Genomic DNA, 13596 nt, shown 5'->3' with positions numbered 1-13596 from the left:
CTATGAAGTTTTAAGTTACTTTCTGGTTGCAGGAAGTATAAGTCAAATTTCCAGCACAACTATTGAAAATTTTTTTAGAACTCAGCAATTTAGCTTTCCAATCGAATGAATTTCCTTGCTTTGAACGAATCTAAGTGCCTTTGAAAGTGCTACAGCCTCAATTTATTACAGTTATACACTTTGTGCTGACCTAAAGAGACCCAGTCTAAGCACAAGTGGAAAACTGAATTAAGATAAAAGAAGAGCATTTGAACAATTCGCTAATGTGGAAAATGAACTTTGCAACCTTTACAATAGCTTTCAACTACAAGATGCTGGCAGGTGGCACCTGTAGCTTAAAACAGATAAAAGCTACTTAAACTGTGAATAGATGCTAACAAGAGATCCAAAAGTGCAACAATGCAGCCAATGTAGCTTATGGACACACATATCTTTTTCCTTTAATTGAAAAACTGAGCATCTGGGAACATTTTTCATTATTACTAAGAGCTGAGGTGAGGCAGAACAGAGGTAAGCTGACCCCTGCACTCTCTAGATTTGTCTCTCTTACTTGCTGTAACAGTTACATCAACAGCAATCCCAACCTGCCGTGGGCCTGCCAGCTTTGCTACTACAGAAAGAGTCACAAGTCAGACTTTTCCTTTTCCTGCCCCTCCCTTTGCTGCTGCAGCAAAGGCACCAAAGGAAGGCTGCACAGAAAGAAGCTCTTATTTACTGTGTCTGATGTTCAGCAATCCTACCTTTGGGTAAGCAGAGAGATGATAAAGGTTCCTTTTGTCCCTCATTAAAATGACAAGACAGTAACAGAGTTAAATTAGGCCTCAAATCTGAGTGTGCACTTTTACAAACGCTCAACTTTAATAAGACATGATGGAGTTTTCTTCAAGCAAGTTATTCTTTTGCACAATGGCGTACATTGAACAAGGTCATTTGTTATTTAACCATCACAAATATTATATTAAAAAATGAATGCAAAACTTAGTTGGCTGTATGAAGCAAACAAAGTTACCCTTACACATGACTTAACTAGCCTTCCAGAACAGTTGCTTTATTCTAAATCAAGGGGAGAGGGGATACAGCTCAAGGCGCAAGCACAGTCTTTTAGACCCAACGCAAACCTGTGTCACTGGCCTCCTCCCCCAAACATTTCTATCCCATACATACAATTTCTTGAGTCATGAAATAAAAGTTACTGTTTTAATTCTGAAATTACATTTTCTACATTTCTGAACTTACAAAACGCCCCACAGCGGGACTTTTCAACCATGCTCCAAAGCACTCCCACCTCCCTGCTGTTATGGTTTACCACAACATACAGCTTGAAGACGAGTTTTGATGAGTTTCCAAACGGGTTTGCCAAATTAACCAGAAAGTGTTCTATTAATCCGGGAATATAGAAGAAGGAGGGAATACACACACATGTTGCTCATTCCCAACGATCAAGTTTGGGAGGATCAGAGCACTTCTGAACACAGCCATTTTTATTATTTATTTTCTAGTTAATTACCAATCGAGCTCGTGGCACTTGCTCTGGGATAGGGAACCTGTAATTCTCCAGATGTTGTTAGACTGCAACTACCAGAAGCCCCGATCAGCATGGTGAATAATAATAATAATAATAATAATAATAATAATAATAATAATAATAATTTATTTCTACCCCACCCATCTGTCTGGGTTTCCCCAGTCACTCTGGGCAGCTTTCAACAGAACATTAAAAACAGAATAAAACTTCAAACATTAAAAACTTCCCTAAACAGGGCTGCCTTCAGATGTCTTCTAAAAGTTGGATAGTTGTTTATTTTCTTGACATCTGATGGGAGGGCATTCCACAGGGCGGGTGCCACTACCAAGAAGGCCCTCTGCCTGGTTCCCTGTAGCCTCACTTCTCGTAATGAGGGAACCGCCAGAAGGCCCTCGGCGCTGGATCTCAGTGTCCGGGCTGAACGATGGGGGTGGAGACGCTCCTTCAGGTATACTGGACCGAGGCCGTTTAGGGCTTTAAAGGTCAACACCAGCACTTTGAATTGTGCTCGGAAACGTACTGGGAGCCAATGTAGGTCTTTCAAGACCAGTGTTATATGGTCTCGGCGGTCACTCCCAGTCAGCGATGATGGGAGCTATAGCCCAACAACATCTGGAGTTCCCTATCCCTGCAGTAGATGTATTAGACATTTCACAGGATACAAACAAACAAGTGAGGTGAGCATAATGATTTCAAAAGATATCTTTGGTCCTGTATTCTGATTTGCCACACTTCTCCCACTTCCAAAACCTTCCGGATTTTAGGCAGTAAATTGACACATTTAAAATTGGGTTTCTCCAGAAAGGTTTTACAGTGCACCACGGTGCTGTTTTATTATCAGTTACAACCACTTCCTTTTGTTTATTCGTTCCTTGGAAGATACAGCAGGATCATTTGTCAAAATTAAGATAAACTGTTGCTAGCTTCTTAAAATATGCCAGTTCCAAAATACATTAGTATTAAGTTCTCTCATTAAAAACAAATTAGAAATTCAATTAGGTTATAAAATTAGTCAAACCATATTTAATCTAGTTCATCAGAAGCAGTGCCTATAAGGAGTAGAAAGTATTCCTATGAGAAATCTAGTCCTAGCAGCCAGCAAGGATTCTAAAGGCAGTGCAAGCATCACACCAATTCCAAAGGATGTTATAAAGGCATCCCCTCTTTTATCATCCCTAGTTTAAAAATTCTGTAAATCCCTCAACAACCCCATTGGGGGAATATAGAGAGTATCACTGGACCTTTTCATGGCACTAAATCAGACAGATCTGCAGACATTTTTGCACACTTTCAGTAAGCACTAATGCTGAACCAAAGTATTTACATATAACATGGCGCCGTACTCTGATACCTACACATGCAAATCATATAGCTTCAACTTCAAAAGAGAGCAGATCAGCAGGCTACTAAAACGGGCTTTGAAAACCTGATAGCAAGTAACAGGCCTAATATCAAACCAGAATCTAGTCCTCTCTCAATTCCAGAAAACATTGTTCATGCTGTGTGCAAGGTGGAATAAACCAACAACAAAACTGTCCAAACAATGCCAGGGAATGCTGGGGAATAATGTTGAGCATCAAGCTCTTTCTTGTTAGATATTTGAGCTCATATTAAAAAATATTATATTCAAAATCAAGGTGAGAGTTTAGCATCACTAAACTGCTTGAATAATGAAGATATCCCAACGATTAGACAAGGTTTGTTAACCATACTAATAATGACAGCTAAATTCCAAACTGTCCTACGTTGGACATTCCTCTCTCGAGGGCTAGCAGACAAAAATCTAAGACACCTTCAAAGAGGACAAAAGAACTACCCAGCTAAAAATTCTGTCCAACCCCACAAACATCAACAACTTTCTGGTGAAAAGGTTCCTCTTTCATTCTGACATGTATGGATTTAATTAAGCTCTTTTGGAAAAACCCAGCTGCAGGCAACTTAAATCTTTGTACACTTCTCACAAATCTATTGCTAGTATGACGATCAGCGCTGTACCACCTGTTATGTGACTTTAAATGTGTACTAAAAGGAATAAGCAAAAATCAAATGACAGTAAAAATAAATGAAGAAGGTGCACTATAAACCAGCCTCCCCCAGTGTTGTTGGACTCTTGAGCATTTGCTAAGGAGAGTTTGAGTCCAATAACATCTGGACTGCACCATTTTGGGAAAGGCAGTTGAAATGTTTATTGCCTAATACAATCCCGAAAGAACGAAACCCTAGAAGTCAGTTAATTAAAAGCTCAATTGCCACCTTTTCCACAGAGACATAATTTTATTTCGCAGAATAATGCACTGTCATTTGCATATTTTCAGTGCATATTTTCAAGACAGTAAAAGCTTGCAGCAGACAACAATTAACATAGAAGACAAATACTTCAAGCTTACAACTATTTTCCTGTAAGGTCATTAGCAGCTTTCAGCGCTGAGTACCAAAGATTGCACTTGCTTGCTATGGAGCCTTTATAAAAATGTGAACCATGCATTTGCCTACATCAAGCCAGAAAGTCACACTGGAATCATTTATGGAAACTTACATAAAGGCCCTACTTAAATTTAGCTTCCATGAAAAGAATATGACTATGAAAAATTATTCATGTTAACAGTGTTGCAGAGAAACCAACACATACATTTTTAGTCTCTTTCTTTTAGCTTTTCCCCAAGAAACAATAACAGCAAAAAAGCAATTTGCCCCTGAAATACTACTATATTTATCAGGCTCCCAAATCTTAAGGAAAGAGAGCTCTGACACTCTCAGATGTTTACCCCATTATGTAAGTTGTAGACTGCAAGAATATCTATCTGTTAAAACGCCCAATTGTATACATTACTTTCTGTCACCCTTGATAAATGGTACACGTCTTTATTTCCATTGCACCATCAGTTGTAGAAGAGGTGGAAAAGATTATTCCAACACAAAAAGGCTGCCAAAGATTGACTCGTAATTGAAGCCCAGTAAGACTAAGACCAAAGACCAAGTTCACCTGGCAGCACACACGTGCCCTTGGCCGATAGGTTAGAGACATCAAAAGAAGCAGCATTTGGAGCAAGAGATCTCCATCTACTGACACAATAGTTGGAATTCAGACTCCTTGTTCAATCAAAGCAAATGTCAGAAAAGATCAAGACTTTACTGGCAAACTTCTACACCTCATTAAAAAAACAGACAACGAAATGTTAGAGAAGATACAGGAATTGTGCATGGATAGTAGCTATGTGAACATCAACAGCTTCATGCAACAATACTAATGGACTCAATGCAACAGCAGTTTCTAGTATGGTCCTCAGAGAAATTAAAAGTAATCTTCCCGTCCAAGTGTACTTGGCTACTGGATCAGTTCACACATCATCTTAAGCCATAGGTAAAAACAAACTAGTAAAATTCAGTGGGATCGACTGCAGCAATCTTTCTTTACAGCCTGGCTTAAGCTCAAGAAACCTTTTTCCAGCTTAAATTCGAGTAGGGGATGTCAGCCACACAGCGACAGAGTTCCTTATTAAAATAGAAGTGGGGGAGAAATAGCTGCAAGACAATAATGAAACTATGAAGTAAAAGGGTAACTGAGGAGATTACCAGTAGCACTGAGCATTATTTTCCAGCAACTTCTCCACCATGTGCTCCACACGGACAAACCAGCTTGGCACAGCTTTGTATATTAGAGGAGTATCTGACCTAAAATAAATGATATGAAAAGAAAATTAGGCACGCTCTTTAGCTATTCTGCAATACTTGTTGCACCAGCTTCACAAGTCACCCCTCTAAAATTCAGTAGCAAAATTCCCATTGATTTCCACGCACAGCATGACTGTGCCCCTTGCCTCCAGAGTCTCACTGAAATGGCAACTAATATAGAACTCCAATATATCACCCAGGGAAAAGGGAAAGCTATCTGAGTACATGAATACATGAGGATACCAATTTAGTCCATAAGAAGTGGGAAGTCTTTTATTTAAAACCCACCTGGCAAGGAACTTAAGAATACAGTTACTGAATCATGCATCAAGGAGAATCGCAGAGGACACCTTGCAAAAGTATAGATTCATCTTCCTTTCAAGGTTCTTCCTTAAAGCTTCTGAAAGGTTTCCTTTGCCCCATACAAACATAAAATTAAAAAGGTTTAATAATACATTTAAGAAGAAGGGCTAGAGCTCAGTGGCAGAGAACATGCTTTGTGTGGAAAAGAACCCTAGTTTTCTTTTGGGATCCTTGGCATCTCCAGGGAGGGCTGGGAAAGGAACCCTGCCTGAACCCCTGCTGCTGCCAGTCCCTGTAAACCAGGCATGGGCAAACTTGGCCCTCCAGATGTTTTGGGACTACAACTCCCATCGTCCCTAGCTAACAGGACCAGTGGTCAGGGATGATGGGAACTGCAGTCTCAAAACATCTGGAGGGCCAAGTTTGCCTATGCCTGCTGTAAACAATACTGGGCTAGATGGATAAATCCTCTGACCCAGTATAAAGCAGCTTCCTGTTCCTAAACTCAGTTTTCACTGTTAACTTCTTATATTAAATACAACACAGGGACAGTGCCTGCATTCAGACTCTGCAATATTTTAAGATGCCATGGGCTATTTCCTAATCTGTCCAGACATAAGCTGCTGAAAAGCTAAAATGCATTTCTCAATACCAAGAAAGAATTTAAATTCAATGTATAGCGCATACTAAACTGAATGAAGAGGAGAAAGAGACAACTTGCTTTTGAAACCCCATACAACAAAAGCGAAAATATTATCTGCCTCCTTTCAATCCAAACATGTAATTCTACGTAATCTAAAGCTAATGATTTTCAAGAAGGCTGGCAATCTCTCTTGTCAGCATATTGAAATCCTAAACAGAACAAAAGTACCAAAGCTATATATGTAAAGAAGCTTAGTTTCATCATTTATCCCCTGCCTTGTACAGGCATAATACTGGCTCCCTGCAGATGCTGAGCAGAGTTCAATATCAACCAGGATTTGAAACCAGGGCATGAAGAATTGCATAGCCTGATTACGAGAGAGCCTTGTTTTTAGCAGTGTAGAACAAATACTAAACTGCAGCTAGGGCTGACAAAAGAAAAATGTGTGCTAGATATGGAAGGGAAAAGGAAGAGCATACACATACATTCCAAAGGCATGTTTCTAATATCCAAACCATAGTTTGCAGGAAGCAAGCATTACATATGGGCCAGATCCCAATGTACCAACTGTCATCATCTCTCAAAACATTTTGCTATTAACAAATATCACTCTGTTCAGTTCAGCACGTGGAAAACAGAATTAAAACTGAGCAAAAGTGATTGATAGAATATTACTATGCCAAACCAGTTTGGGGCAATTATTTCACTTTCTACAGCTCTCCCTAAAAGTTTAGAAGTTTAAAGGACTGCACACACACACAAAGCTAGTCTTTTGCTATGAAAAATGGCTCCCAGGCCTAGCCAATTATAGAATTTTGGGGATAAGGGAGATTCAACAAGATTGATTAATTCTTCTTTTTAAAGGTCTTAGAGAATATAGACAGATTAGACTTGAATACAAATTCAAACTAGCTTTAAAAGATATATAACTTCACAGGAAGAATTTTCATACTCTTTCTGCAATTTCAAAGGGCAAAATAAATTGATACATGAGATTTAATTGGTTTGAACTATATAACACAGCTTATATTTATACACCACTGCTAAATTCCTCTGAGCCAGAAATTTGATTTTTCTGAAACCTATGCCAACACTGGAAATATTAACGAAAGTCCAGTTATAACAGCAGCCAGTGTAGCTCTCACAGAATTGCTACAATGGGAGAACAATCTGGCACACACACTATTTAACTTCTGCAGCTGACTTTTGCATTGCATGCAGTTTCTTAACCATGGCATTTGCAGAATCTTTTTCTTGTGGGGAGCGGGAGACAAGGTAAAATACTGAAAGAGGGGAGCAAGCTAGTTTCCCATATTTCAGGTTCTACAAGTGTTATAGAACATTTTTTATAAAAATGAAAGCCAGGAAACAGGATTTTTGCTCACTCAGAGGAGGCAACTGTTTCTCCCTTGCCCCTGTAAACACTCATGTTCTGAACCATCTTCAAGAGTGCACCTACACAGAGCACATTACGACGGTCCGGCCACGAGATTATAAGGGCATGAACAACTGTGGCCAGGCAACTGAAACAAGAACCTTTTGCAGTTATTAGTGAATAAATGGTGTCACTATGGGTTGTATCCAATACTGTGCAATTAAAAAAGCACAAGAGGAAAAGGAAACACCTGCCTCCCTCCTCCCCACTGAGAGTGACCCTCACCAAACGTCTGGTCTGTAAAAGAGGGAGACTGCAATGGACAAGGGTGACTCAGGGGAAAGTTGGCAAAAGCAGCTTCCATTCTAAAAAGCGGCCTCTGCCCAATTTGACATATAGTTAATCTTTCACTGATAGTTGTGAGAAATTATACACACTCTGTGCCAGAGGTGAGATCTACTTACAGATACGAAGAGAGCTTTGAATACAACTGATTTAACTGCATAGGTTAGTCTTAGTGTCTAGCAAATAAAAGACAATGTAAACAGGACATATTTTTTACAAATAAGTTACCAGTCAAAATGTTTCATTTAAATAGTATGTTAATTCTTCTCCGTACCTCCAACAAAAAGGATAGCTGTGCTTATAAGAGCTGGTATGGACCAGTCTTCCTTGTTCTTTTAGGAATCTGATGATGTTCTTATCTGCATCCTGAGTAAAGCAAAATATTATTTTAGAATAATGATAACCCATACAAAGAATTTCTCCAGATGGGAGGTAGCTTCAGGAAAGAAAAAAATAGAGAAGTTACAAGCTAACAGCCAGTTCCGATGTAGCATGCGATTAATAATGTATCTAGCATTTAGCACAGATGCTGAGCTGGTTTTTATGTAATATTAAACCATAGTTAGGACGTGTGTGGCGCTGTGGTGTAAACCAGTGAGCCTAGGGCTTGCCAATCGGAAGGTTGGCAATTCAAATCCCCGCGACGGGGTGAGCTCCCGTTGCTCGGTCCCTACTCCTACCAACCTAGCAGTTTGAAAGCATGTCAAAGTGCAAGTAGATAAATAGGTACCATTTCGGCAGGAAGGTAAACGGCGTTTCCATGCGCTGCTCTGGTTCGTCAGAAGCAGCTTAGTCATGCTGGCCACATGACCCAGAAAAACTGTCTGTGGACAAACGTCGGCTCCCTTGGCCAGTAAAGCAGATGAGTGCTGCAACCCCAGAGTCGTTCACGACTGGACTTAACTGTCAGGGGTCCTTTACCTTTTTTAAAACCATAGTTAAAGATAAAACTATGGTTTAATGTGAAAGAGCAGCTAGTACAGTGCTGACTTTGCCCCTCCTGCTGTTCTGCCAGGAAACAAGCTGGAGACTGACTTGCTATGATGTTTGAAACTGGGCTCATTGTTTCTTCCTCCTGACAGAGCATGAGTGGTAAGCCAAAAACAGACCCAGGCTTCTGATTATAGCTTGTTTAGTCAGAAGTGAGCAAAGGTCTGAATGAAGAAGCGCTGGAGTGGAAATGATTCATCTGGATCTTTCACCATTTTCACAAACAATACCACTGACAACATTTATGGCAAAAAGCAGCAGTAGGAAACAAAGCACACACTTCTCTTCAGTCTATGAATACTGCTTGACACTGAGTTTTTCTAGCTTCCTTCCTTCACAACCAACCTTCACATATTGTCCAGCAAAATCTGTCACTTCTGCTGTGAAACAGCCCGAGGCATCAACAGGACAAACTGGTACTGAATCTTTCCGAATGATATTAAAATCCATACAGACTCTGTAGTCATCCTATGTGAGAAAAATAAAGTTAAATATTCAAATGTGTGTCTTGATTTCTAAGGCAGCATTTTGAATTTCAAAATTTTGCTGGATTTTCTAGATTCCCCAACTTCAACAGGAATCTGCTAAGTTGTTTCTTCACACTGGGAAATACTTTGCTTCTTGTGTTATAAAGTATCTTGTCACACTGAGGATGAGTTCATTCACGCATGTTTTTCACTTCATGGTTGCAGCATCAACCGGTTACCCACATGTGCAAATGATCAAACACCACAGAAAGAAGCACCACATTTCTGCACACTACCTCAGGAGACAAATACTTTCCAATCAAATGCGGATAGTTGCAAATCAAATAATGAGTAATCAAGAGATTTTACAAGACTTGCAAGATTTAGTCACCTTAATTTGCATTTCCCATGTTTTAGAGTGGGGGGGTGATGATAACTAGGGCAGGGTTGTAGATGAATGTGATTGTTCACAGAAAGTACAGTCAAACCTCGGTTGTCGAACTTAATCCATTCCGGAAGCCCGTTCAGCTTCCGAAACGTTCGACAACCAAGGCGTGGCTTCCAATTAGTTGCAAGAGCTTCCAGCAATCAAACAGAAGCCGCATCGGATGTTCGGCTTCTGAAAAACATTTGACTTCCAAAAAACGTTCAAAAACTGGAGCATTTACTTCTGGGTTTTTGGCATTTGGGGGCAGAAACATTCCAAAATGGAGCAGTTTGGGAACCGAGGTTTGACTGTACCAGGTTCCATCTTAGGCATTTCCAGGTAGGCCTGGAAGAAAGACTCCCATCTGAAACCCTGGAAAGCCACTACAAGGCAGTGTAAACAATACAGAGCTAGATGATTTGACTTGGTAGGAGGCAGCTTCCCACACAATGGGCCCATGGTCACATCAAACTGCCTGAGCATTTTGCCATTCTTGGGAGAAATTGCAAATAAATAAATAATAATAATAATATCACCATCTCAAGTTCTCAAATAGTTTAGAGAGCTTCAACACGTGTCTTTTTGTTGGCATCTGTTGAGAGCAAACCATGGTTCAGTATTCTGTGAATGAGCATGGAATGAGTCTCAGGTTTACATGTTCTCTTTCCCTTTTAATGCTTCTAGAATGCTCTCTCATGGTTTGCACATTGCACTACGTCAAACTATGAATCAGTACCATCCAGATTTGCAGAGAAGAACATGCAGCCACTTCGCTCTGCCCCAGTTCTTGTTTTGCTGCTGTGGTGAGTTAAGCCATGGTTTGGATTAACACACTGTCCAAGCCCAGGCTTGTGGTTTAATTCTCCCAAACAAAATGCAATCCATAAACCATAAAACAAACCTTGGACAAAGTTCATAGTTTGGAGTAACTACGAGTAAGCTGTGTGTCTGTGTGTGTGCTATAAAAGTTTGGAGAGAGCTAAATAATGAGCCCAAATTCAGACAATATGCTAAGACAAACCATGGCTGAACTAAGGCAGCAGTCCCCTTGAGAGTTAATTTTTGAAATGTAGTGGACACATAGCCTGCTTGCTATTAGGCTATCTTCTTTTCAAAAAAGATGTACTCCACAAAAGAGTTCTAATACAAATTATGATGCTGTTTCTATATTGTGTCAGGAGCAAATAGAAATTGGTAGGTAACACGAATGTACTTGTTGTCATTAGAATATGTATACAGTGTGCTCCTGACAAGTTACTGAATCAAAAAAAGAATCTGAATTTCTCAATTAAAAGAGTTAAGGCAAGATCAAAACATGTTTGACATAAAAGCACATAAGCGACTTTAAACTTACAGCGCCAAAGTAAGGAGCTTGATGTACAACCCCGGTACCTTCTTCTTCCTTCACATAGTTGTCAGTCACTACAGTAAAAGCACCATTTTCTTTGCACTAGCACAAAAGAGATAGTTTTTTTTAAAAAAAATAATGTACAAAACATTGGCATGGAAAATATGACAAGCCAGAAACATTGTTCAAGCATTCTAGTAATGGTTACATATGAATTTGTTCATTAAAACCACTGCTACAAACATGAGTTGCATAAACTGACATAGAGGGAGATCAGCAGTATGAATACCAAACAAAAGCTTCCTGGATAGCTCAGTTGGTTAGAGAGTGGTGCTGACAATGCCAAGGTTGCAGGTTCGATCCCCATAAGGGACAGCTGCATATCCCTGCATTGCAGGGGTTTGGACTAGATGATCCTCAGGGTACCTTCCATTAGATATTATTCTATTAGATATCTATGAGACACCCTCCAGAACTGAGGGACAATTCAGATCAAAAATAGCCACTTTCTAATCAGGGTGGAATGTGGGTCTTTGCATGCACACATGACAGAGCACACAGAACCGACATGCAAAGGTGGCATCCATACATCTGCATATGATACACCCACAATTTCCCTGATCCTTCATCTCAAACAAGGCTTGGGAATATTCATGAGAAGATGCGGTAAGGACTCAGGATGATTAAAAAGGTTCTAAAGCTGTCAAGACGAAGGTCACGGTGCACTATGGATTGTTCTAAACTGAGTAGTTCCACTGAAATCAATGAACTTAAGTTAGTCACTGTTCACAGATTTCAACGGATCTGCTCCAATTATTAGCTGGACGCAGCCCTCTATTGTTCCACAAAGGGAAGCAAAGCACATAAAGCTACCCTAAATTTATTTTACACTGCAAGCCTATACATATCTACTCAAAAGTAAATTATGCAGAGTTGAATGGAACTTACTCCCAAGCAAATGTGTATAGGATTACAACCTTCGTATCTTAATGAAGCCAATTTGGATGGGATTCAACTAATGAGTCCCATCAGGGGAAGCCCTGGGCAAAGACTGATACTCCCAGTACAACACTGTTCTATTGCAAAACACAGTAAATTTGAGTCTCATTAATTAAAAGACTGGGTCATAAGATCCCACATTCCCTCCCCAAACGCATCTGCATAAATTGATCCTTCATGGATCAAAAGGGTTGATTTTTCCATTACTTTTTATAATCCTGAACAATGCTAACACCATTTGAGAAAATTATGGCGTTAAAACATCAAATCTGAAAGGATTTGTTTTTATATTGTTTTAAATTTATTAGAATTTAATTACTTTTTAACGATTATATTTTATGTTTCTTTATTTTCTTTATTTTATCTGTGTTCCTTTAATTCGTGTAAGCTCCCTTGAGTCCCAGGAAAAAGGTAGGAGATAAATAAGTATTATAATAATAATAAAGACACATACTGCTCACCTTGATAAAATACTTGAAAAGAGGTTTATATTTCTTCCCTTTAAGGGTAACACCAGGAAACCTGAAACACATTTCCCCCAAAAATTTAAGAAGTTTTGTTTATGTACAATATTTATAAACAGCTTTTCTGCTATAGGAGCCATATGCAACATAATAAAACAAGACATTAAAATATAACTGCATGGAAGTACTGCATAAATATCAAGACAACAAGCAACAGAATCTCCATCAGCAAGTTACAATGATATAAAAACTTCTTGGAACTCCAAGAAAGACACTAACTGAGCAAGCCCAGGAGGCCTAGAGGGTGCAAAGTGGCAGATCTACTACCACTTCCTAAGTCCTACTAGTTTGTGGCAACACAGCAGGAGGCTGTGTTACATCTTTTCTTCAAAATCCCCCCCCCCAATTGGTTTCAGTGGCTGGGAACTGCTCTGTGCTGGTGAGAACTGAGGGCCCACTTCACAGGCCTCCTCAAATAATGAATGGCCCTTGGATCCAATCCTCTCTGTCCTACCTTCATCTCAAATGCCCTATTTCAGGGCTACTGCTCACAGGAACTCTACTGGCAGAAGTGCTAAGCCTACTGCGTTTTCCACAGGGGCCTCCACAGTGAAGTGCCCACCCTGCTAGATAAACCTTTCTCCATCAGCAGCAAGGCACTGGAAGCTAAGCCTCTTCAGCCAATGGACCGGATGAATAGGAATACTTGGCCCACCTACACTTTTTTAAAGAGGGACAGCCACGTGTCTGTGTTGCAGCAAATACAACTAAGTTTTGTGGTACCTTAACGACCAACCAATTTATTATGGTATAAGCTTTCATGGACTAACTGGAAGCTGCAAATCTACATAGTTTTATGTGTGTGGTGGTGGTTTACATTCCAGCAAAGCATTCCTCAACCTCCTATAAACTGGCTGGAAGGGGGTTGGACTAGATGACCCTCGGGATCCCTTTGAACTCTATAATTCTGTGATAAATCTCTGCTGTTCTATTTATTTCAGTTAAGACTTTTTTCTTATATCTGGAAAATGAAATCAG

At 39.8% G+C, this 13596-nt stretch overlaps 1 protein-coding gene and 1 long non-coding RNA gene across 2 annotated transcripts in view; one reads left to right on the top strand and one right to left on the bottom strand.

The window, feature by feature from the left end:
- LOC309526090 overlaps window positions 1-13596 on the top strand; it is a 399393-nt gene that overhangs the window by 341650 nt on the left and 44147 nt on the right. The window lies entirely within an intron of this gene.
- Window positions 1-13596, bottom strand: part of IARS1 (isoleucyl-tRNA synthetase 1) — an 84808-nt gene that overhangs the window by 44778 nt on the left and 26434 nt on the right. Inside the window, exons 10-14 of the mRNA XM_082212013.1 lie at window positions 12556-12616; window positions 11102-11197; window positions 9199-9321; window positions 8138-8229; window positions 5099-5197 (exon numbers count right to left, since the gene is read on the bottom strand). Of these exons, the coding sequence (XP_082068139.1) occupies window positions 5099-5197; window positions 8138-8229; window positions 9199-9321; window positions 11102-11197; window positions 12556-12616 (471 nt within the window). The remainder of the gene's footprint in view (window positions 1-5098; window positions 5198-8137; window positions 8230-9198; window positions 9322-11101; window positions 11198-12555; window positions 12617-13596) is intronic.

This window comes from Podarcis vaucheri (assembly GCF_965113315.1).
Source record: "Podarcis vaucheri genome assembly, chromosome: 2".
In the NCBI taxonomy this organism is placed as follows: Eukaryota; Metazoa; Chordata; class Lepidosauria; order Squamata; family Lacertidae; genus Podarcis; species Podarcis vaucheri.
Note: the sequence above shows the minus strand (reverse complement) of the source record. Positions and strands in the feature narration are given on the sequence as shown.